The sequence below is a fragment of the Temnothorax nylanderi genome, unplaced genomic scaffold (assembly GCF_030848795.1).
Source record: "Temnothorax nylanderi isolate EJ_2023f unplaced genomic scaffold, tnyl_v1.0 TNYL_tig0134_pilon, whole genome shotgun sequence".
NCBI classification, from domain to species: Eukaryota; Metazoa; Arthropoda; class Insecta; order Hymenoptera; family Formicidae; genus Temnothorax; species Temnothorax nylanderi.
Window position 1 is genome coordinate 317,851 of NW_027249196.1, and position 25,963 is coordinate 343,813.

The 25,963-nt window shown below is 39.0% G+C and overlaps 1 protein-coding gene across 3 annotated transcripts in view; it reads right to left on the reverse strand.

Moving 5' to 3' along the window:
* Window positions 1–25,963, reverse strand: part of Ubce2h (ubiquitin conjugating enzyme E2H) — a 41,175-nt gene continuing 15,212 nt past the window's right edge. For all 3 annotated transcript variants that reach the window (XM_071714113.1, XM_071714115.1, XM_071714112.1), the window contains 3 exons: window positions 9,613–9,780; window positions 9,191–9,319; window positions 1–8,956 (listed from right to left, as the gene is read on the reverse strand). In XM_071714113.1, coding sequence (XP_071570214.1) covers window positions 8,820–8,956; window positions 9,191–9,319; window positions 9,613–9,780 — 434 coding nt within the window. In that variant the 3' untranslated portion in view covers window positions 1–8,819. The remainder of the gene's footprint in view (window positions 8,957–9,190; window positions 9,320–9,612; window positions 9,781–25,963) is intronic.

Below are 25,963 nucleotides of genomic sequence, written 5' to 3' on the forward strand. Positions count from 1 at the left end.
AACAGGAAGAACATTTTTTATTATATTTATGTAATATACAAAATATCCAACTACAACCGTACAATATTTTAATGTTTTGGAGATTAACTAGAATCGATCCTACCATGGAAACGTCATATAAGAATTTTCACAATAATGTCTAAGTTATAAGTAATTAAAGTTGCCTATTGGTATCGCAAGTTTACGTGCTAAAGATATTTACAGATATTTACACATATCAATCAGTCATCCATTATTGATCTTTATCATTTAAATAATCTTTCTCATTAAGTTGATTTCGGCTTTTGATTTTTTACTAATTACGCGACAGCGTTAGCCTTTTTTATTCGACTTACAACTTGAAAATATCATAAACTCGAATTTTTGTATTAGAATTTTAAATTTCAACTTAGTTGTCTGGACGTTGAAATATTGCATGATAACTGAATACTCGGTAAATAACAGTATGCAAAGAATAAGTTAGATAAAGTGATTATAAAATAATGTCAAACAATGTAGTCAACACAAAGGGTACGTGGATTACGCAATAAAACACACTCACGCAATATTGGTTCTTTTCGTTTTATTGTACCAAAAAATTGCATCTTGTTCAATCATCGTTAATTCAATATAATATATATATATATATATTTATATTTATATTTATATTTGTTATATCTTATTTATAATAAATATTTGTAATAGCGTAATGTTCATTGTTTGTCATTGTTTTATTGTGTTCATGAACCATGAAAACGTGGATTCAGCAAGTTCGTAATCATCGTCATCACGTGCTAACTAGAAAGACGTTCTGTGTGATTGGTCAGATTCGGGAAATCTGTCTGGTAAAAGACACGCCAGATCGTCGAATTATTTCTGTCTCATCTCCGTTTTCTTTTTTTTTTTCGGAAAGGCCGGATTATTCGAGATTAATTCTTTCCTCTCGGCATACTCTTGTCGTTGACACATCTTTTTTTCTTATTTTTTTTTTCTAACAGTACCAGCATCTTACATAGACGATTCATACATTGAAACAATAGGTACCTAAGGAAACTTTACATCTAGCTGTAGTGAGGCGCCCCGTTCCCTTAAATTCGTCCTTTAGAATTATTTTTCTGAATCTGCATAGCGCGTAAGTCCAAAAATGTATCGCTTTTCTATTCTTCGATAAAGTTGGACCTATGTTACTTGGAGTTGTTACACGATACAATCACGTCACAATAGAAATTACGCGAATTCATCACTTGTTATTACTCATATTAAGACTTTACTTCCAAAAATAATGATTTTTTAACTTGCCGTTAATTAAAAAACATATTTTATATCGAGAATACTAAAGATAAAACTTAATTTTTTTTTAATCTTACTTAATCTCGTATTATATTTTTGGATCATATTTTATCTAAATAGTTTAGTCTGTATAATTAATCTGTATAAAATTAACAATAGTATAATTAATTTGTTTCGTATATTCTGAGTTTTGATAAAGAAATGCATCATGCATTTCTGTTTGAATAATTTCAACTCGTTACGAATGCTAATAAAATCTCATTTCACAGAGCTTGTGGCAATACGATGAGATGATTAATTGTAAGTACTGCGGAATTAAATATGCCCCGGTTTTATTGTACATTATTCAACGATACGTTAATTCGACCATTTTTAAGATCTCGCTCGCCTTTGTTTCATTTTATTGTTGACCAATTCAAGGATAACGGGGTCCTTTACGAGCCGAAGCAGCGCAGCTAATTATCATATACCGTAAGAAAATATATGTACCTCTACAGACACCAATAATTCGATCTTCACGATTGTACATGGAACATAGAAACGGTTCCCGAACAAATCCTCCGAACGAGTGTTCCAAACTTTATCGTCATCATTATCATCATCACTACGTTAGTTTATAAAGCTTCACTTTGCCAGTATTAATTAACGGATATCTCGTCGATTCCCCGTAAACCCTGCAGTACAGCAGTCTTTGTGCCAATTTTTCTCGAGAGCTTTTAGCAGCTAATAAATTCGAACACATTACGAGGTATATTTGCTCTTTTTTTTTTCTTTTGTCTTTTCAATATATTGTTCGGCAAAAATTTCCTTTAGCAGCTCTCCGGTCACGCTCTTCACGATATCGTCGTCAATAAGTATGGCAGTGACTAGGAACCACTGGGGAAAACGTAACGTTACTGCAGAGTTAATGACGATCGTCGTCCACGAGAGAGTTAGTACAACTCCTTAGCATTTTATACGTCGCTACATGTGTTACGTTTGAAAAGGGTCTACCAGCGATATCGAAATCTATTATCGAAAGAATCCGTCTCACTGCGTAAAAGCGGTTGATCGAAGGATCGCGAGCGAGTCCTTCAATCTTCTAATTTCTTCACAGCACGCACCAAGCGACGTTTTTTTCTAACGTATTCGCGGTTGTTATTTAGAAATTTCAGAATTTGTTATTTTGGAAGGGATACTCGTCATAATAAAATGTCTGGCTCAAATGTACGTCAATAGGACGCTTCTAATAAATTCCAATAATTTCGCTTTCTAGCGATATATAAATAAATTTCGAGTTGGTCATTTTCAAGTTGTTTCAGTTAGTCATTTAGTCGTCGAGTTAATCGTTTTCCAGGATTTTTCTCATATTTATAATATAGTTTCCATGAGAATGTTCTATTATCTTTTTTTCCAATTTTTACTTGAATAATTAAAAATCGTGCACACACATCGCGGTGCGGGCCGTCAAGAAAGCGTCTCTTCCTTTTAGCATTATGCTTCCCCCTTCAACTCTCTCAGCCTCTCTATCGTCATATCGAAATATTAAATCGATTTAATATCATCGAAATATTAAATCCTTATCATTTCCAGATGTATAAGCGAGCGTAAACTTTTCGTTCGAGAGAATGTGTCTTCCTCTCGCGTCACAAATTGCACTTAATTACATCGTATTTTCGTTTTCTCGCGTTTACAATTCTGCTTTTTTCGCCGACAGAGCAATTCTCACTTGACGTGAATAATGCAAAAATGGCCTCGCTTATCTACGTGGAAACAGTTTAGGTACGTTCTCGCACAATCGATGAGTAATGTAAAGCGGTAATAATACACGCGAAAGTCCGTTCGTTGCGCCGCGAACGCCGATATTGCCCGAAGCAAGAGTAACAAAATATCACGTGAAATTAATAGCTTCTTTAATTTCGTTAATTAAATCCCCCGGATGCTGCAGAATAACAACAAGTTGGAACGCCATTCAAATAGCCAGATCAATAAATATCAGTAATCAATGTTTTATTCGTTTGCCGCGTTTGTTCAATTACTATCGTCCCGTGACAATATCGGCGTTCACTCTCTAATTTGCAAATATGCGTACGGCTAGGTCATTCTTATCGCTGGATCTAAGGTTGGGAGATTAAAGTGGGCCTCTGTCGTCAGATTTTCGGCTGGATAAGGGTAGCGAGAAATCGGATCGCTGTCGCGCGATCGAATGGTGAAATGAATTTGCCAAACTATATCGAAATGCGGTAATTACCGCAAGCGCAACTGCATCGTCGTTGTCGGGCGACTAGGTTCGATCGTACGATCAGGATCGATATAACGATTGTATTCTTTTTATTACAACTTTGTAAGTCAACCATTATTGCAAACGCCTCTGACGCTCGTGCCGTTGTCGGCACGCTCGCTAACATCGATGATATATAATTACGAACGAGTAGCAAAAATATTGCTGTCTCCCTGTCCTGATTAAAATATCTGAAGAGATGGAGAGTACGTTTTTTTTTCCCTCCTCTCGTTTATCTAATTCATTCAACTTTACCTCGCGAGAAAAACAAGATGTCAAATCAGGATACGGTGCTCCGCCGGCGGAACAGAAATAGCGGCCGTTCGTTATCTCCTTTATTCACATCACGAGCTGGAATCCTGAACGAGTAACAGCCTGCTATTTAAAGAACTTCTTTGATAATGATCGCTCTACCGACTTCTATCTCCCTATTTCGACGTTCAAAGAACCTTACACGACAGAATTAAATTCCGTACAATGAAAATCTCGGCCATCCTGGCTCCGACACTCGAGTGTCCGCTTTTTTCTCTTCTTTCTTTCTTTTTTTTGTACGTTGAAGCTACAACTCCGAATATGATTCTCGCTGTATTTCGTGGCGCGAAATTAATAGCTTCGTTTAGAACGTATTTCACACTGTGTGTCTGCATAGGTGGTGTATGTGTGTAGATATATATGTCGTTTGATCTCAAACTGAATCGGATAAAATGAATCCCTCGCCCTTCGATCACATATTGTTGACATAACTTTGACAAACACGTGGCATCGCCCGATCTACTCTCTTGCTTTCTGTATCGGAATTGTCATCCATAAATATACTTACATCTTCGCGAATAAGATTTACGGTGGGACATTAAGAACACAGAGTATGCAAAGAACCAATCGATCACAATAATCGTAGTTTCAAATTCTCTCGTTTCAATTCTAGGGCTTACAGTTTATTATTACGATATAAATTATGTTTTTCGTGTCTTTTTCTTTACGTATAACGTCTCCTTTGCATCCTTTAAATGTACAATTACTCGGAAAACATTCGACATATCTTACGGAATTAAAGGAACGACATAAGCAATGCATCTTATACACGAGACTCTAATCGTTCTGTGAGACAGGTTGCTCACGATTATAAAAATAATTGATTATTCGTTATTTATGATCACAGAGGGGAAAATTAAATGGCGATGAAGTCCGACATAGGATAAAGAACATGCAACTATTGCTATATTATATCATTGCAATACATGTATAAAAATATGCCTTTAGACGTTATTCAATGTTACAAAAAGGTTTGAACACAATAGAGGCAATGGATCTTCGCATTACAAAACGAAATATTAGTTAACATTAATCTAAGGATTAACCTGATAATCCAATATCAATTTACCTATGCTGCGGAAAATTTGTCATCTTCGTTATAATAATGAGCGCGCGCGCGCGAATACGGAATACTGAAAAACAATCCCAATAGCCGAAACGGAGACGCGTTAAGTTATCAGTTGACAGGAGGAACAAACAACACTTGCAAAAAAAAATATAAAAAATGATTATTAAGACTATTCTTTTTTCGCTTAATTAAACAATTCGTTAGTAAAACCATATACATATAATAGCTAATATAAAGTTATGCGAATATGATCGATAATATATATATATATAGATTTATGCGTATAACTAGTCAATAATTCTATATGTTACATATATAATTAGCAACGATGTGAGATCTGAGAGCACGACTTCAAACTCAATCGACACGGTTCTACGGGAAACGCACATTCTATATGATGGATTTTTGGTTCTGAATGAACGAAGTCTAAAAGTACAGTGCCGACGAGACATTAGACGCGTTAAAGCTACGTACTGTGCTAACTTACAAAAATAAAGTAGAAAAGACACGCGTTCCTGTGAGAGATACAGTGCGAATAAAAGAATAGCAGAATTTTCCTTTCCTTTTTTCTAAGTACGTACGGCTGAGATAATTCTAAGTATTCATGCTGAATAGACTGTACATTTGTCTTGACGTACATCCAAATGACGCATATATCATATATCATACTTTGTTGATTGCACACCGAGTCTCGAAAAGCACTAAAATATTGTAACAATAGCGAAGCCAATATACGAATATTATGAAAAATATGACGAAGAGGAACTGACAAATTTGGAAACGTGTCGCTTTACGTAATTGCACGAATTGAAAAAAAAATAAAAACGGTACTGTTTTTGAGAAGTTACATGAAAATTGTATTCTGATTTCGCTTAGTCTTAATAGCGATTTTTGAAACGGCAAATACATTGCAGTACACGTCGCCAACGGAATGGATTCGCTGGGAAACAGGCCGTGTCCACGAAAGTTCGTCTTAAATAATAACGTAATAATGTAAAGCGTGAATATCCGTGTAAATTATATACATATCGTTTCTCGTTGCATAAAACATAACGTTGTTAAAAAAAGAAGTGAGCGCAGCTGTTGCATAATACATTAAAAACGTAGATAAGCTTTTATCAGCGAATAAACTAAATAAAAGTTGCGACTCTGAAAAAGTATGCACAACGAAATTGTATAAATGTACAGTATATTGGCTAATAAAATCGTAACTTTTCTTTTGCTATATACATCCTGAATTTGATTACTGCATTTGCTGCATTTATGACCGATGCGCCCACGCAACGTAGTTATGGCGACATTACGATATTGTTATATCAATTCAGTAAAGCGTTAGATCTGTTCAAAATTCTGAAGATGGACAACTAAGTTTATCAGTGAAATGGTTTTTTCACGCTTTCTTCATATCTCTGTGTTTTCCGTTGATGTCTTGTACATTTTTCAATTATCACCGAGGAATTATTCAAGTCTGGTAATTGCATTCGACGGTTATCTCTAGTTTCTAAAAACACATTCGGTATTAATTTGCAATGCTTTAAGCACAATTAATTTCATTCAAAGGTCTGTTAACGCTAAATGCTCGTCGTATTCACTCATATATTCATAATGAAATTCTTTACAGGAGACCCATATAATAAGGCACGCTTTTCTGCCTGAGAAGGCACTGAAATATAATGTTTATACTTACGTACAGCTATAAATCGCATTGCATACATGTAAATCATGCAAAGGAGGGAGATCAATTTGAAACGAGATACTATTGATCGAAGATTATTGTGCACCAAAGTTTGTACAATTTTATATTTTATAAATTTACAGTTTTCCTACACTTTGCCAAACAATTCTACTCTACTTGGTTCTTTTTGAAAATTTAAATTCGCTGATATATATCGTCAATCATAAAAATAAATTTAATCCTTTCCTCGCGCTTTCCACCTGTCGTGTTATTCGAATTTACGCCTTGTTTACTTCAGCGATGATACAACCATAGTTTTTGTTTCTCAAACGGAAATTCCCTGAGTCCTTTGATTTCATTTTCTCTTTAGTTCTAATATTCGAAGTAAACTTAAAACTGCATTAGCGGATGGAAGTAATGATGAATTAAGTAGGGGTATCTTTCTTTAACACAAGGATATTTCCAGTTTTACTTCTAGAAAAGCAAAGCATCTCTCAAACATTGTAACAAACCAATTCAATTTAATATACGTCCTCCTCTTAATAACAATGATCTATATAATGAAATCTATAATGAGTCGAATAACAATGAGATTAAAATAGTATAAATTGACTTAAAATTTTTTCGCGAGCGAATGTTAAATCGCGTCCGATCCGTACCCACCGGGATCAACTAAATCTATATTCACTTCCATTGGATGGACACATGGTGATGATAGTCCTGTAGCTTCGGTTGCTTGTGTCTCTTCCGCGTTTTGTCCGCCCGATGCGCACAGTTCGAGACAGGACGCTGAGGTTGTTTGAAATATATTCAGAGTCTCGTTCGCACTCATTCTTCCGGGGTAGTTCCGCAATCGCGCAGTCTTGGACAGCGGCTGCGTCGTCCCAGCGTCGTTCGCGTGCGGCCGTTTGTGTGGCAGATTCGATTTTTTCCTCGCCGCCGACGACGACGTGGCGATCGGTCGCTGATGCGCAGCCCTACGGGGGAAACGTTTGGGAATGGTGATGGCAGGAAAAAGGAAGACGGTGCTAGTACCCATACTCCATCACATTTTTGCGTGTCTCACTGTTGTTTAACAAACTAAAGAAACCTGAAACTGACGCGTGATATGCGCACCGATTTTACGATCGATCGACTGCGAGAAAAGAAATTTATCGTGAAGACAAATACGTTTTTACTTCTCCCCTTTAACTAGGCATGAATAACGATTCATAGCGATTTTTGAATGTAAAAATAATTAGATGCTAAATAGATGCTAACACAGTCTAACAATAAGATAGCAGCAAAGGAGTCGTTAGTTGGTAGAGACGATGCGATCGCTATATGTGCCAGATTGAATAGTTTGTCGTTAAAATTTCTCGTGGCGCGTCTCTCCGTGCTGCTTCGATCTCGATCACGTGTTTTTGAATATCACAATAACGAACGCGCCCGCGGGCGCTCGGAAGAAAGAACGAACAAGGGCGAGAGAATCTCAAAAAAACCGAGGAAAACGTGGTCGGGCGAATGTATCGGGTGTAGCTCTCTCCGTCGCAGGTACGTTATTGTTTTGCTGTTCAATTACAAAGAAACGCATCGTAGATATACACAGTAGAAGCATCGTCCGATTGATGCTGGAATAGTCGGAGGACGTAATTTCGAAAATCGACATTACATCGATCGACGGATAATCCTTAAATACCAACGATGAGCCTCTCTCTTTGTCTCACTGTCTTATACCCTTCCTTTTTTTCTTCTTCGCGCTGAAAAGTGAAAGCATCGACTCTCGAGACGTTTACAGAGATTCCGAATTTCGTCGTTTGCTGACGAATACGTTACACTCATCGTCATCATCGTCGTCGTGATTGTGGCAATTAAACGCAGCGAATAATTAACGAATTAATTCAAGTAAGAGCTTGGACGACCGTGAGAGACATCGCCGTCGTGATAGAAAACGCCCCTCGGGATACGCTCGGTGAGAAGAGCGCGATTCTCCGTTTTTACCTCGTTCGTCTCCGTCACTTTCACTCTCGTCGTGCCGGGGATGGTCGATCACCACCCCCTCTATATATATGTACGAGCGACGGGCGACGAGAGCAGCGACGAGACGTAAAGGGGGATCTCGTCGCCGTCACCAGAAGTGAGGCTCGGAGTCTCGGGTGTAAGCATCTATTTGGTAGTAGGACGAGCGATCGGGGATCTTACAGGGAATCGAGATGATTAAGGATATGGGTACGCGCGGATGGTAATATATTTGGTTACAACTCCATGTCCTGCGCCTCGTCCTCGCTGAAGTCGCTCATCGACGACTCGCTGTCGGAGGACATCCCGTTGCCGGTGCCGCCGTTCTCCTGGTCCCTCAGCGCCTCTTCCGTCGCGTACTTCCTGACGTAATCTGCCGGGAGAAAAGCCAGAAACGGGAAATTGCATTGCCTACCGTAATGACGTTCTAAGCGTACACACGCGGAACGGAAGCAACTACAACGGGGAGAGGTTTCTCTATACTCTAAGAGACACGGGCCGACTCTGACGGCCGATCGTAAAAGTCTCGTAATGATCCTCCGCCCTCGTTCCAACCGTGCCTCGTTATGTGAGAGGGAAAAACTTATTAAGCCGGTAGCGTACTTACCCGCCACTTTCTTCTTGTACTCTTCGGGTTTGTGAAGATACATCGCGGCAGCATCGCCGTTCAAGGGATCGATTGGATTGGGATATGTTAACAACTGAGGCAGGAAAGACTCGAAAATATTTGACAAGTCTGAAACAACGAAACAGCAAGAATGTCGTCAATAAATCGTTCGTAGTCTCTTCACTCTTGTTCAACAAATATTAAAGATTCTCTCTTAACACGTTGCTCGGCAAAACTCAACTTTATATAATAAATACAAGATAGATATTATGTACCGCCGGGAAGCAACGATATAATTCTCAAAACGATGTAACTCTAAATTAAGTTACTGCCAATGAAACATTTAAGTGAAAATTGCTTAGGTACTTTGCATTATTTACAGACTTAGTCGAGTACGGTTACACGACTAAACGAATACGTACCGTAAAGGGCAGTCCAAGCCTGGTTTATAACGTCCAGACACACCGTGCCCGAGACTTCGTCAATGTTAGGATGGTAGACCTTGTTCATGAAACCGATCGAAGGTGATTTGAAAGGGTAGTGCTCCGGCAGATGAACCCTCACTTTCCATATTCCACCCTCGTAGGGCGCTGCAACGCAACGTAACGCGATCTTATGAGTCCATCAATTATTATAATTAAATCCCGTTATTTGTGCACGTGCGTGAGTATATGGTATCACACATAGAATATTCGTAATAATGTAAAATTTTACGCAATTTCGCAAAGTATTTTAATTAAAACCGTATAAACATTGATATAGATACTTCACATAAATCAAAATTCTTAAATGCATTACTACTGCTAACAAATAAATTAATAGCCGGCTTTTTTTGCAAACATTGCTAATTATTGCCGCTATTACTCTTTTTACCAGTGTGAGTATGCTATTAATCGACAGATAGAATATTCGTAATAATTAAAGTATCAAATTTAACGTAAATAACGTAAATTTCTCGCAAAGTATTTTAATTAAAACCGTATAAATATTGATAGACGCTTCACATAAATCAGAGTTCTTAAATGCATTACTACTGCTAACAAATAAATTAATAGCCAACTTGTTTTTGCAAACATTGCTCATTACTGCCGCTATTACTCTTTTACCATCAGTCTTTCAGCAAACAGTCGCGAAAATAACGTACGAAAAATATGTAACACACGCAGATCGAAAAATTCCAATTTGCTCGTTAATTATTTAGCTGAATTTCGATGCGGGCTGTAAAACTAAACAAAAATAAAAGCACCGAAATCCCCTGGAAACCGGTCGTGCCCGTTGAATCGAGGTGAATAACCGAAACGTCAATATCCCGTCGAAAATTCACGTTTCGTGATGCATCGTGGCGGCAATCACGCGCGTAATCATTCCTCATCGCGCCCGCATGACTCGGCCGCGCAAAAAAAACAAAACGTACATTAGTTTACGACCGCGATTCCGCCGCTCATACGTGCGAGCAATTGCGCGTACAGTTATCGGCGATATATACGATTGCTGGACACAGACGGACCGACGAGCGCTAGCTCATAATTTGCGATAGATCCGAGAAACTGGAACGTCCAACGGTAAAGCCGCTCTCCGGGATGCCTCATTCGTCCGGGAAGAAGAAAATAACGTTCGCGGCGCAAAGGGGGATCCATTGTGGCTGAAGTGCGCGGAACGCGCGGCTGTTTTCGGTCGAAAGTTCGCTGAGAGTTTTCCCCTCTTTCCGCAAAGTAAGAATCGCGAAGCTTCGCACGATAAGTACAAAGACGACGACATATATCGCGAGGGATGAGGATTCTAAAGAGCTCCTTGCTTTTCCTCCCCTTCCAGTCTTGTATAAAATTACCATCCAGCGAGGGTACTTTCTCGGCCAAATCCTCTCTCCCGACTCAAATTAAAATGATACGAATTATACCACACCAAAGTATATATATATACTTGGGACTACATAGTAGAATAAAATAATTACAACGCAAATTAAACTATCAGAGTTATCGATGCAAATCGATTTTCGATTATTGTACAATTCTTTTATTTTATCTAAACTAAATTATTAACTTTATACCAAGATCTTTTTAAGTTTGTTCTTTTTTTAAATAAATTATAAGTTTATTCTTTGATGCAAGAAAGTGGAATGACTGTATAAAGTTATTCATCGATTTGCATAGAAACAGACCGACTCAGTGTTCTACTCGCTATGTTGATGCCGTGGGAATTGGGAATGCATACGACGAATTTACTCAACATTCGTAAAAGCAACCCGAGCGTTCGCGCATTCGCCAAGTCACGCGCCGTGAGAAAGATATACCTTTAAGAGGAAAATGACGAGCGCTATTCGACTTTGTTCAGGTTTGTTCAGCATCGTATTGGATAATTGAATTGAATTCGTCATCGACAATATATCGCGACCGATATGGTTAATTCTAAGAACAACGAACGATTAACAATCGATAAACGTTGCGCGATAATTAAACCTCCAATAAAAAGATGAAGCCAACTTGGTCAAACGAGGCACAAAAAACAAACCGTGAGCTCCGGGCGCCTATCAGTTAATTAATCGAATAGAAAAGAAATATAGAAATTGGTTTGAATTCCCTCTGCAACGTTATATTCATTGTGTCCGCGGGTATTTAATTATTCCGCAGAAATTGTAATAGATGATGTATTGCCACGGCAAACTGCACGTATCGGAAAGCTGAAAAATTAAATCGTACCCCAGAGTGTATATACATTTCAATTTCCGTCCCGACAAAAAGGCAAATCGAATAAGACAACTTTTACACAGACGAAACTCTGTCGAACGGCGAAAATTTTGAACCGCGCTCCTTTGATCTCGTTAAACCCCTATATGTTTAAGGGCGCTTCTTCTTCCATAATTTATATATTTTTCGTTAGAATTTCAGATATCGCGGAGAGCAATCCCGTATCTCCCGCGCGTTTAAAGTTTAAATCAATTTCGAAAGTCATTAAGCCAACGCGCTTTGATCGGTATTACGCGGGCATTACTGTTGCAAAGTACACGCTTAAATTCTCGAACGGCAAATCCGCACGTATTATGCACATTTATGCGTATCTCGCGTTTCTCTCCACGCTGGTCACGCCCGGCTAACTTTTGCCTGCGAAACGCGCGAGCTGTGCACGCGTGCGAGCGCGAGTGGTAGGCCGTTGCTTTCAGGAAACATGATCCACCTGCGCGTGCACGCACGTGTACGCACGCTTACGCTTCTATTGCGCCAACGGAGTTGCGATTCACGGTGAAAGTATCAATACGCGAAACAACATCGTATCGACGAAACGATGTAAAGACCGTTATATTGAATGGACGGCTTATTAAACGTATGTATAATTTCTATGACATAATTTGCCTTAACGCTCGTTAACTGCGGCACACGTCAGATTTCCAGAAGAAAAACCATCTTTTCGCTCGATGAACGATTTATCGTAAAAGATTATATAAAGGCCTGACTGAAACCATACAAGATTCCTAATTAATAAATAAGGACAGCGCGCGAAGACAAACATATATTTATAATATGTTTAAATCTTTTTAATATGTTTAAAAAACAAACCTGTAAAAACATAACTGTTGCTTTTTATAAATAATTGCTTATTGTTCAACAGTTTGCTTATCGAATAACTGCGATATTCAAGCCCGTGTCGTCGAACGTAATCATTATATTACCACCATTGTTCGCGCGAGATAAATGTAATTGATTCTCGTAATTTCATTGCGATGAATTTACACGTTTTTATGCTCCTACTTGGAAAACCATTGCCCCGGATAGGAAAAAATAGGTAAAGAGAGTTCTTCAAACGCGAGTAAATCGTGCGAAAGGCCGACTTTTTCTCACAATTTACAACATTAATAGCGATTAGAATCCTATAAGAAAAACTGAGTGAGTTCTGCTTGGGAAAAGCTTACCAGTTGAATGACCGGTGCCGTCATTCCAGCGATAATTTCCACACGCGGTCTCGCACCTTCGACTCCCTCATTTCCCGAGAATATTCGTTCGAAAGCATTGCACACACGAGCAAGGTATTCATTTTACAACGAAAACGATCCGCGCGCATGCTATTCTTTTACTCGCGTTTCGATCAATGCTCGTGTCGACCACAACGAATCTGCGAAAAAATACGTCCGCTTTCGTTCGAAACAATCGGGAGAAAGCGCAGATGGTGTATTCCAATTGCTTTCTAAACGACGAATTACATCCTCGAATCGATCTTGACGATATCATATTTGCGATGAAAATGATAGCTCTCGAATGCGCGTTTCAAATAGCAAATGTGTGCAGATCTAAAAAAAAATAGATAAAATAATATCTAAAAAGTTATCTTTCTCTCTTCAAATAAGATTACTAATCTTCTCGGGTAAATAGAATTTACTAGCGAGGATACAACGACGCGACTCGTACGAGCAACAAATAAAAATTCATCTAGCGAGCCCAAATACGAGCGGCTTTTTTGAACGGTATGGACATGAATTTTTGATAAATATGTGCATTGTACGCTTGCGAATTTGCAATGCAATATAAAGTTCGCATCCCATCGGTGTGGATCTCCAAACAGTAAGTGAGTTTTATTTCTATTCGGAGACGCATGAAAGTACAATATCCACGTAGCAACAAAAAAAATCGCGAACAAAGCACTCCATTTTCGTTTTGTTGGAATGCACACATTGTAATACTGTCTAAAGCCGGGACAATAAACCTATACGACAATTTGCGCAAAAGAGTTCTCGTCTACAGGCAAGATTTTAATTTTTAACCGTTAGAAAAGTTATTCATTATGGCTGTAATTAATTAAAAATGGGGCCCATTACCACTTTCGTTGACGAATCAACTTATAATTCCGACGAGAATATAAAAGATTCAGAATTTTATAAATGGAAGAGGCGAAGTGGTTTTACTAAATTTATATATTGTTGATTATTAAACGATAACTGGATATCCAAACCAAAAAATCGCCATGCGGTGCGACGTTACTGTTACGACTATAAATTATGGATTGAAGAATCAATTTTATCCAGAAGACAAAGTCTGGCGAGTCGAATTTGCGCGTTACGATTTTGTAACGATGCGCCCCGAAAACGCATCGATTTTATCCACGCACGTGGAAAATCGCCTCTCGCAGAACAGTCATTACTCGGTCCAGGCTGCTCATAAATACCAAATACTCTCGCGACCTGCAATTCCCTTCCACGAAGGGACCATCGGAAGACGGCATCTTCACGTTCGCGTGCAGATGCAGGCATAGATGCAGATGCAATTCAATACGGAGGAGGCTGTCGCAGCTGCGCTTGGCCCACTGACCCACTTAGCCACACTTCCGCGTGTGCGACACTTTGTCACGGTAACGTAAAACCAGGATATACGTCGGCGCGCTTCCAGCTTCCATTTTCGTCGTTTCTGCCCGAGCCGAAGCGGCGGCGGCTTCGCGGTTTCGGTTGAAAATGCATGACTCCACATTGCAATTACATAAATGGCCGCGGCGATCGACAATACGCGTCCTTGGATAACATAGATTCGTTCCGCGATCACGGAAGAGGCGTACAAGACTTCAACGGGCCTTTTTGAGAGAATTTTTTTGTAGATAAAAAAAAGATAAGCGAAGAACATCTAATCAAATATGTAAACGGTGGGTGTCCCAAATGCGCCGCGCGTTCAGTTTATTATTTGGACACTATCTGACCCAATTCCTCTATACTGACTTTTTTCCGATAAAAATTGTCAAGCTAAACTAGTGATCCAGAATCAACAATGTTATCTTCTCGTTGCAGCTCAAATTAATATGTAAAATAATATATCTTGAATTAATCAAAATACTTGCTCTATACATTTATAATTCGTATAAGAATGGTCGAACATTGTTTTCAAAACCATCAGCAGATTAAATTGCGATAATTACTATAAAATTAATAAGCATGTTTAATAATAATAAGCGCGTTTAATGTTTAATATTTAAATTCTGAATGAGATATTTTAAGAAAATTTTTCTCTGATTACGATGATTCCTTGCCTTATCAGTAGTAACGCAAAACATTAATGGAATTTAAATTCACGAAAGCAGCTGCTTCGCGACAGGTTTCTGCTGATAAACCTTTTGGTATTTAATTACCCTGGCGAAAACAACACGAGCACATCGTTTTCAGCAAGTCTATACTCCGTCCAACGAGATATCATGGTTGATCAAACATAAATAACGATAGGGCACAGAGCCGCAACAAGGTGTTCGCGTTAAATTATTTTTATTTTTAATAGTGTTGGACAATATCTATTAAAAATACAAATAATTTAACGCGAACACCTTGTTGCGGCTCTGTGCCCTATCGTTATTTATGTTTGATCAGCCATGATCCCTTGTTGGAATATAATGCCAGTAAAATAGTCCACGCTTTAATCGTATCGAAAATGTTGCTTCAGTCGTTAATTAAGCTTCGCTGAAAAATTATCTATTTCCTTTCACAAAATAGAGTTTTTAACAGGACTTAAAAGAGAAGAATTTCGCATAAATATATTAAACTTGGAACGACAATCGCGCTTCACAGCGACTGTTAACAAATCGCAAGTTTAAACTTGCACGCCCACGCGAGCTCCGGTTTTAATCCGGCTTTATGCGGTGTAATTCCTCCGATTAACAATTCATTTACTATCGGCTCCACGAGATTACGAGGGGCGAAGAGGTCCCTTATGCACGATATAATTTCCCGCGTGACGCAAGCACAGCTTTGGCGTGGAAACTGGGTCGGGTAGGAATCTCGAAAAAGACCCGCGTGCTTTTTGTATCTGACGAAGGAGACAGGTTGTCATTTTTCATCGGTTTTAACGAAAGGCTTTGCTGACTCTCGTCATTAACATCGTCTGCACTCGCCGACCAAAAGAAATAAACGAGATAAAAACTGATATCTTTTTGAAAATATATCCCCGCGACTGGAAACTTTTTGCGCTTGAATGCAAATAGGTCAGAGACGTAAACTGATGATTCTAGGGCAATAATTTTATTCGTGAAATTAATCAAATGGTTTAAAAATTCCATAAAATTTGTTAATACAACAAGAAAGTAAATACCAGGAAGAGAAAAAGAAGGAAGAATAAGTAGAACATGAGAATGAAAACTAATTTTTTTTTAATTAAGAACTATAAATCATTAATTAAAAATGCAAACTTTTATTTATCTTATTGAGAAATTCCTTTTACATTATTAACTAATCTAATATCACAGTCATTTTTAATAATAACAATTATAACATACAAATATATAATAAAATTAATAATAACAATTTCTTATCTTTTAACACAATTATGATAACTTTACAATGAGCACACTATATTAATCGCAAAATGTCTGGCGGTAGAAATCTTAAAAAAAATTAATCATTGCGATGAAGGGAGAGGGAGGGAGGGAGGGTGGAAGGCGGGGGGAGTTATTGATTGCGACATCGCGCGTTTGCGACATCGCGGTTCAACGCCTGATAAGGCCAAAAGACGGGATACTTTTCCGTTAATAATTCCAATTGAAAGGACATTGACGCGCTGCGTGAGCGTGTAGCGAGATGAGCAGCCCCCCCAAAGGTTAAAGTCATCGGACTATGTAAACAATTTGTCTCTAGCGCCGAATCAATGTGCAAACGGTTCATTGGAAAAACGAACGGTGTGAAACAGGCGTAAAGCCCTCCACGTCGGGCAGCGTGGCACAGAAACGGAGTTATTATTTGACACCAGTCGATAAGCGAAGTCGTCCAACTTTTTTATCTATGGCTGGGATATGTATATTTATATACGGAAAGAGAGAGAGAGAGAGAGAGAGAGAGAGAGAGAGAGAGAGAAAGGAACTTCAATTCCCTCGATCAGCGATGAATGAAGTTTTTCGTGATAAATCTCTCGATAAATTCGTGAAGCCGAGTTTTGCTTAACGTGATGGATGATCGTTATTTATCGCTTCCGAATTTGTGATATCTCCGATGCTTTAGTAATTCAATTTGTTAAGGAAATTGATTGATGGAATGATGAATGAGAAAAGAAACAATAATCAACTTTCTGTTAGAATAAATAGTTCTTGCAGTAAGTTCTACCGGATAAAATCATTATTTCTGAGAGCATAATAGTTACATAGCTACCCGACAATAATCGCCATCATCGCGTTCTTGAAAACGCGGTTCGACGAGGTCGGCCACGTGGGTGGACGTAATTGAATAACATCGCGCTTGAATATGCCAAGACACTCCTTTTCAGGAAAATTCCATATTTCCATCGGATTCGATCGCTCGAATCGCTGATGGAGAAAAGAAGAATGTCTCTTCGCGCTAACACGCTAAAAAATGTGACCGCGAAAATTTTTTCAATGACGAGATGTGCATTTCTGAGCGACGTCGCGATGTCTATTTTGAGAGGGGAAGGTAGAGTAGAAATTTCGTGGACGGACAATAGCAGGATAGAAAGACTCGCGACTAAGACTCTTGATTTCTGCGCAAACGCGCGACGATCGTAATTCTACCGTGAATTCCACATAAATCCTTATGATCTACTTGCGCGCGTAAGTGCTCGACGGCGAGCTTTGAGAATTCCTCTTGCACTCGAGAGAATCAGACGAGGACACGACATCGGAAGGTTTCCGCTCCGTGAACGGCGTATGATAATTAGACCTTGCCACTGCTAACGACGTGCTAGGCTGAACAGCGATTAGGATTTACTTGTGTAAGCCTCGAAACTTGGCGCTGATACGTATATCTCATTGATCTTGAGTCATGAAACATCGATCTTAGGAAAATAACTGACGGTTGATGTCTTCTATAAATGGAACTCAAAAGGCCTATTCGTTTTCGCTGCACTTCTGAACTAGTGCAATAAGTTAGAATGTAAGAAAATAAATTTGTTTCATTCTAACTTATTGCACTATTATTCAGAAGTGCGGCGAAAACGAATAGGCCTAATGTTTCGCGGGAAACTCTTCATAACGCGTTTACATTACACGGAGAGAATTTTCTCTTAAAATTTACCCTGAAATCATGGTAGTTGTGGGACAACATGTACCACCAAGAATTTTATGCGAGCTATTCTGATTAATATCTACCATAATAAAAAATATTAATATCTATTACATTAAAATATAAAATATGTTTGATTAATTTTACTAAAATATATCTAGGAAATTTCAATAATTTTTCAAAATTTACCAATTTGCTTGGTAATTTTTATCACGTTGTTTGTAAAATGTCTTTGGTATATTTAAAAAATTCCTTGGTTGCCAAGTTGTCCCAAGTTTATAGTGAATTTAAGGGTAAAATATAACAAAAAATTCTTTCCGTGTAGATATCAAGTATTAAGCCGACGGTATTAATCCATATCATAGATTTTATTTTCGTAAATGATATTAGTGCGATTAAAACAAGTTAAATATTATATTGTGGATCAGAAATTGATACTAGGAATTGATAGTAGAAATTGACATGTAATTTAATGGTAGTGACAGAAGGTCGCTTTTCAGTCAGATACAAATATTTATAGTCGCGAGTTTTCTTACAATACGATATTTGGGCGAGATTTCATAATGATGTGAGCTCGCGATCAATACCCGTGTTCGGTTACCGCGATTTTCGTATCGAATGTCAATTATTTTTATTAATGGAACGTAGAACGGGACAACAGCGGCTTTCTATAGCGCGATAGCATGTCCGCTTAGAGCGACTGCTCCGAAGAGTTCGCGACGTAGAGCAGTGCGGTCGAGAACTATTAATGGAATCGGGAAGACTACCGTTGTAAAGCCGACGTTCGTACGCCGGTTCTTTATCAAGCCGCGAACGAGACTGCATATAATTTCAGCGTTAAAATTATCCGCCCGCGCTTCAATGAAGATGGACAACATGCAGAAAGCGATCCGGAGCGCAACTCACGTCTGTAATATTTATCGATAGTGAAGACGAATATGCTGTAATATTCGCGTTAACAGCGATGCACCGATCGTGCAAGAATAGACGAAAAATCGTGCGCCATTAGTTTATCTCAATTAGCTTAACTAGCTCAATAGGAACATCGATCGAACGATTTTCGATAACGATATAACACGCTACATAAAATTAAGCGAATTAAATTATTACACGATTCCGAACAATGCTCTCGTATCTTTTTCGGATCATTGCCAAACAGAACACTCGAAAGATTTATCTCTTGACACAACGTTACAACGGGCTTAAAGACTGCAATACTTAAAGGAAAAATATTTTGCGCAACATTCACCGAGCTAAAATACTCTTTCTCCGGCAATCTTTCCGTAACTCTAACATCATCGCTTCAAGATGCGTTGCATTAAGTGTTCTGTATATTTCATGGGATACAACCCAGCGTGTACGTTCCCGTAACTCTCTTAACAGCCGTAGTACAACAGGGTCGGCTCTCCTAGGGCGAATGCCGAACGGAATCCTCGGGCGTGTTGGAGCATCCGCTAAAGTGGGTCATCGCGGCGGAGTGGAGCGCGCGGTATCTCTCCGATGTACATCGTCAATCGCTCGTTTACAACCATTCCCGAAGCGGCCGTACGCTTTGTGCACCAAAGTGTACCATGCGCGCGGCGAACACGCCCGGTTGTATTTACGTACGTGGTAAATCGTCGCGGAATATCGTCGTCCGAATAATGTTGCACGGTTGCACACGTGAGTGAGTAAACTAATTCGGCCGGCTCGCTCTACATCTATAGAGCTCGTCCTTCTGCCGCGGAACTTTCAGCGGAAATATCTCGGTAAAAGCGTCGCGAGAGAGAGCGTCTCCGTATTGTCGCGTATCCCAGATCTCTCGTAGTTCGAGCGAATTTCAATCCGCGGATTCTAAAATTGGAGCTGACTCTTTTCCTCAACGAAAAAGAGCCGTCAGAAGTATATCTCCGTTAGCGAACTGTGCTCAAGGCGGTTCAATCTTGCTGATGTGCATGCTTTTGCCGGCCTAGTAATAACGCCGCTCTCGCCCTCGCAGAAGTCTAAACTGGCATTACGTACTTGAGTCGTACAATATCTGATACACTGTCCATCACCTCTGGCACCTCACAAAATATATCTCCAGCGAGAACTGGTATCATTTTTTTTTTCAACTTTTCTATCGACTGAATGTTAGGTAACCCGCTGCATCTTGCGAAATCGCAACGAACGCCGCGCCGTCTAACTATACAGCTAACGGACAAAATGCGACAGGAACTGGTTAATCAAACCTCAAACAACCGCGCCCGTGCGTCTCATTATGCGGCAGGTTTTCCATGCATCCGCTTGCACGCGCAATGTGCATACGACGTAAATATTACAGGATACGGTGAGCTATCGGGCGAGCGAGGGAGATGAAAGAAGTGCCTCGCGGCCGGCTCTTTCTCTTCGCGCGCGCCAGCAGGAAATAAATTAATCTTATCCGGCAATCTGACCTAGCTCGGTGTCAATCGTCTATCATCTCTCTTCGAACGGCATTTCGAATGGCATAAATTCTTTCCCCCCCTTTGTTTAAAAATGACGCAAGTTGCGCGATTTTGTTTCGATCCGATTTGAGGTCGCGCGTTGACCACGCAGGGGCGATCATGAATTTAATCATTACGCATGAGTCATCCGTTATTGCTGCTTTTCGCGTTTACATTTTCGTTTTAATCGCTAACTCAGAAATTTTTAGACGGTCTACGTCCGGCAGTTATTGATTCTACGCGCTCGTGTTCCGCCATCGCTGCATGCGCTGTCGATGTTCTACTTCGATATAAATACCGATTGTCGATGGCCGTTAAAAGACTTCATCAAGTAAATTTCGTATCGCCGCTTTTCTACTTCTCCTTACGCGATAAATCAATGTTATAATTATCAGCGTGACGATGCGCAAAAAATATCGCATTATACCCGCTTTTAAAGTCATTTTAATTTAGGAGAGATAAATACAATTTTCCTATAGTTATATATATACGTAAAAACTTGGGAGAAAGATAAGATAAATTGACAGCTTCCTTTTTATGGGACAGACAAATTTATTTATATTTCTCGTAAAAGTCATAGTTGTGGAAACTCACTATACATAGCGTTAACGTTAACGTTTGTATTTTACGAATTTTACGATAGTTTAGTAACAATCATAAATTGTATCATGTGATTTTTTTTTTTTTTATGTAACCGAGACCTTACTCCGAATGATCGGACAAGATTATAAAAACTTTCGAACGCCTTCGACGTGGAGGCACATTTTAAACGAAACGGCAGCCGTTCAAGGGCTCCGATACATTAGCACGAAGTCAAGGTGAGCGCATTATGCAATTCTAAAGCGCAATTAAAACTAAAGCGGAAAACGGCGATCGAACACGATATCGACAGCGAAACGACAGCGATTCGACAGTCCGCATGTTAAACACGACGCACGTCTTTCCTTTCATCCTTTACGTTTTTTCAAACTTGGACTTTTCTGCCGTAAATATCTCGCTAATAAGTGGCGACTATTTATGCATTGCGCGTTATGCAACTCTTCATGTTGATGCGATATAAGGCAAACATCTCCGCCAGCTAAATACTTATGCAAAGCCAATAAAACACACTCAGGCAAACAAGACTGCTCATCCGATACATTTAAAGCGTGTATTACTCAACGCGTACAGATATACGTTATTACTGATATGCACGTCGTAACTCAATCAGCATATATTTAGATAGCTAGATACCGCAGACCGGGTCTTCAAGTAATTTGTAAAACCGATATATCGGTTCAGCCCGTGTAATTGGCAATCCTGCGATATGTTACATCGCTCGAAGCAGATTACACGTGTTACATATGGTAAGATGAAGTTGCACTTTTATTACCTTATCTGCAAACGTGGTGCGTTGTACACGAAATCATATTTTTATCTCTTGTCTGACGTCAATTGGAATCAATACGATTTTTTACAATGTCCTTCAATCTTTCATTTATTCGGATAAATAATACTACTCTTCTCATCGATGTGTATATAACAAAACAGATTCCCATCTCTAACAGATTGCATCCTGAAATGACATAAAAATTTGCGGATCGCGAGCCATAAGTGTACAGAGACACAGAAAAGGGGTATCATCCATTTTTATTTTATGTAAAAATTTTGTTGGACGGTGTAGCATTGTCACATCGATAATATATAGATCACAGTTAGAATATTCTCTGCCCGCATTTGCTAAGTCCCGATTGTTCAACGAGAAAACATGCCGCAAGCTAATACGCAGCTTTCAGTGAACAGCTTGCAGCTTACGCTGCAACTTGGACGCGATCGAGGAACTGCTGCGCCGAAAGCCTTTGTTCGCTATCGACATCCTGAGTCGCGGTTCGCGTTTATCGAATCCATTTTCAACGTTCGTGCGAGCGGAGCGTGAATATCGGATATATAATTGGGATTTAATTCGCGCCATAGTCCACTAAAGCGACACGATCGGAACTTGATAACTATCTCACCCAGCAATTAATAAAGTCGTCGGAGACTCGTGCTCACTGACTCGTGTGAGATTAATGCGGTGAATTATGTAACAACTTACGAAATGAAAAGTAATTCCCGTTCCGCAAATAGTTATATCGAATATATAAAGTAACTTGTGTGTTTCGAACAGATATAACAGATGGTATCGTGTAATTATAACATATGTCGAATAAGGTAATTAGATTGCAAAGTCCCCATTAAATGCATTATCAATTCATTAATATGAAACGAGAATAATCATCGCAACGTTAGTTGCAAGTTAGTTTCGGAGTAAAGGAATTAATGTTTTACATCCTCTCATACAAAATTCGGAGAATATGTTCTATATCGATTCAAAGTAGTTAAATAAAGTAGTTAAACGAATTGATCATTGATGCATCAGTCCGTTTTCTCACTTTACATTTACAATTCACATTGAATCTAATTTTAGAATCCTATTTGATTCCGGAATTTATTCACATATAACTCTTAAAAATTATGTTTTGCTGAAATACACTGTAGTTAACGCTAAAATATTGTTAGAGGTGGAATAATTTCGTTAGTACGCTAATATAGTTGGAAATAATTAGCTGATCTATTTTAAAACGTTACGAAAATAGTTAAAAAAAAGTTCTTTCATTAGCGCGAGCTTACATAAGCTCTCCTTGTAATAAAAAGAGTGCTTTGCCTGTTCCTTTTTTAAATACTCATTTCCTACACTTCCGGAATCTAGCAGAACTAACTAAAATGAGCAGAGAAATCCGAGATCGACTCTCTTTATTTCTCATGCAAGTACAAGGTAATTGTTCGGTGTCGTGTTTCAAAATTTTGCGATGTTATGTAATACGACGTCCAATTAGCGTTTAAAAGGCTTTTCGATGATTACTGTATGAATAGCCGCAATCTTCTGTGTTTTTTTTGTTTTCTTGCAATTAAAATAGTTCTACATGATCGACGATATGGCTTTTATAGATAGCAGTGCTTTTTATCAACTTATGCGACTGGAAAATAAACGCGTGTAAACGAACTTGCGCGCGCGCAGCTGCATCGTTTGCACGGGGTTATCTGAAACACGATCTGATTTACATCGTTCCGTGGGTAGTTCGATGATGCTAACTCGTCGACGAAGACGAGCTGGACAAACGAAGCCGTACGCGAGTGCATAGAGAGGAAAAAAAAGGCATAGTTGATGCGCGTTATGTAAAATTCCGCGCCGCGACGATCGATCACGAAAGACAAAATAATCGGATAGTCGGTATTATCAGCATCGTATTAACACCAGCCGATCCCGGCGAATTGCCAAGTAAGCTTCTTTTGATCAATTACAAGCCTTATTATACAATTTGTGAACGTCGATCAATAGTGGACGCAAATCGTGAGAGCGGATTAACGTTTTATCGTTGCTTAGTTCTTTATATCCCTTCCTTTCCTTCACAAAGAACCAGGAGTCCTTCTAGACGAACATTAAAAGACACGTTAATTTACTTGTCTACATGCAAAGTTAATAGCAAATTTTACTAATACAGAAAAACAGTCTACATTCCTTCCTTTTCTTCACAAAGAAGTAGGAATCCTTTCAGATGGACATTAAAAGGCACGTTTTTTATATGTTATACAGAAAATAAATTGTAACATTAGTGATATATTTATCTACGTGCAAATTTAATAGCAAATTTTACTAGTACAGAAAATAATCTACATTCCCTTTTTTCCTTTATAAAGAAGTAGGAATCCTTCTAACTGGACGTTAAAAGTTTTCTACGTTTTCAGCGTTTTCTATTGATTCACATGCAAATTCAATAGCAAATTTTAAAACTTTAGTACAAAAATAGATTAAATAACGTTTATGTTAATATTCTAATTGTAAGCATAATGTTATTATAATTTTTTTCAAATTCGCGCGTGTTTTGCGAGCTTTAAGGATAGGTAAAGCAAATGCCAGATCCGATCGTGTTGAATATCACGTTTCTACAATTTGCTCGGGCAATCCAGACGGAGATTACCATGCGGAATGTTCCGCCCGCAAGTATAGCCTATCTCGTCAGAGTAAGTCCCGAGGTCTGGTCTTAAGCAAATGAAGTTATACTCGCGGATGCAGCTGCGCCGTTTCAAAGGACTATCTGAAACGCGATTTAATTTAAAGCGTTACGAATGAAGGTAGTTGCACGATTTCAACTCGTTTACCGATGGTGGAATCGCGATTCGGAGATTCAAGAAACTTTCGTTCCTTGGGAACGACTCGCTTCGCTTTCCTCCGCCGCGCGGAAAAGCGAAATTCATTACACGGTTATAGAATTTCATTCGAAACCTGCCAAAGCGAAACACGGTAAATCGACGGAATCGCGGCTCCGTAAATCTGTTTCGTCCCAACAACGCGAAGTCGCGAGATTCATTCTCGAACAACAACAATCCTACTTCGCCTCAAGATTAATCAATTCCATTTTACGATGACTGCATCACGGTCACGTTTCAAATCAAGAAGTAAGAAGTCGGTTTTAAAGATTGCTTCTAACGGCCCAACACATTCGTATTTTCATTCGAACGCATTCGAAACTTCTGCGGGGATAATCTTCGCCGAGTTCTATCTGCGAAACAGGTCTACAACCTGCGCGCGTTATCCGCGGCAAGCGGATAGACGCGTCATTAACGTGCCGTATCTTCGGCACGATCTGCTTGAAAGCGTTTCTTAGGGACAGTTGAATGCATCTCTTTCGTCAGCGGGGAGTCAAGGAACTTTCTTTCGCGCCGAGAACCGGCAGTGCCAATCGATAACACGCTTCGCACGCATGTCCGGCAAACCGAGAAAATCGCAAGTACGAAACGGTTGCGCAAGTATTTCCGGTTCTGGGAGATGCGCACGGACCTTGGCATAGCGCGAAGTGAAAACGTATTGAACGCTTGCCGTATTTTAATTCTGTTCCATCCCACAGTGGCGAGTAATGAAACTTTCAAGCTTCTCGGTCGTGATAAATTGCAGCGTTCATGCGGATTGAGTAAACTGCATTTTGCCAAACGTAAAATTCGTCAAATTATTGATTTACGACGTAAAGATAGTAATTTGGATTATATATCCTTTCAGACTTTTATATACCTTAATTCCGACATGATAATAAAAATAATAGCCCAAGGTGATACGTAAGAAACTATGAAATTGAGCGTGACACAAGTCAAAGAACGCCCATTGCATGTTCAATGCCATATAAAATTGCAATAATAAAAATCATTATAATTGCACGTTACCGAGCATTATTGTTGAATCAGATCTTTTGCCCTGCTTCAAAATACATGCGCAAAATTGGCCGCCGAAACCGAATATTATAGCAAACTGGATTTTTAATGTAATCTTCATTTTGCATAGTAGTTCAATTA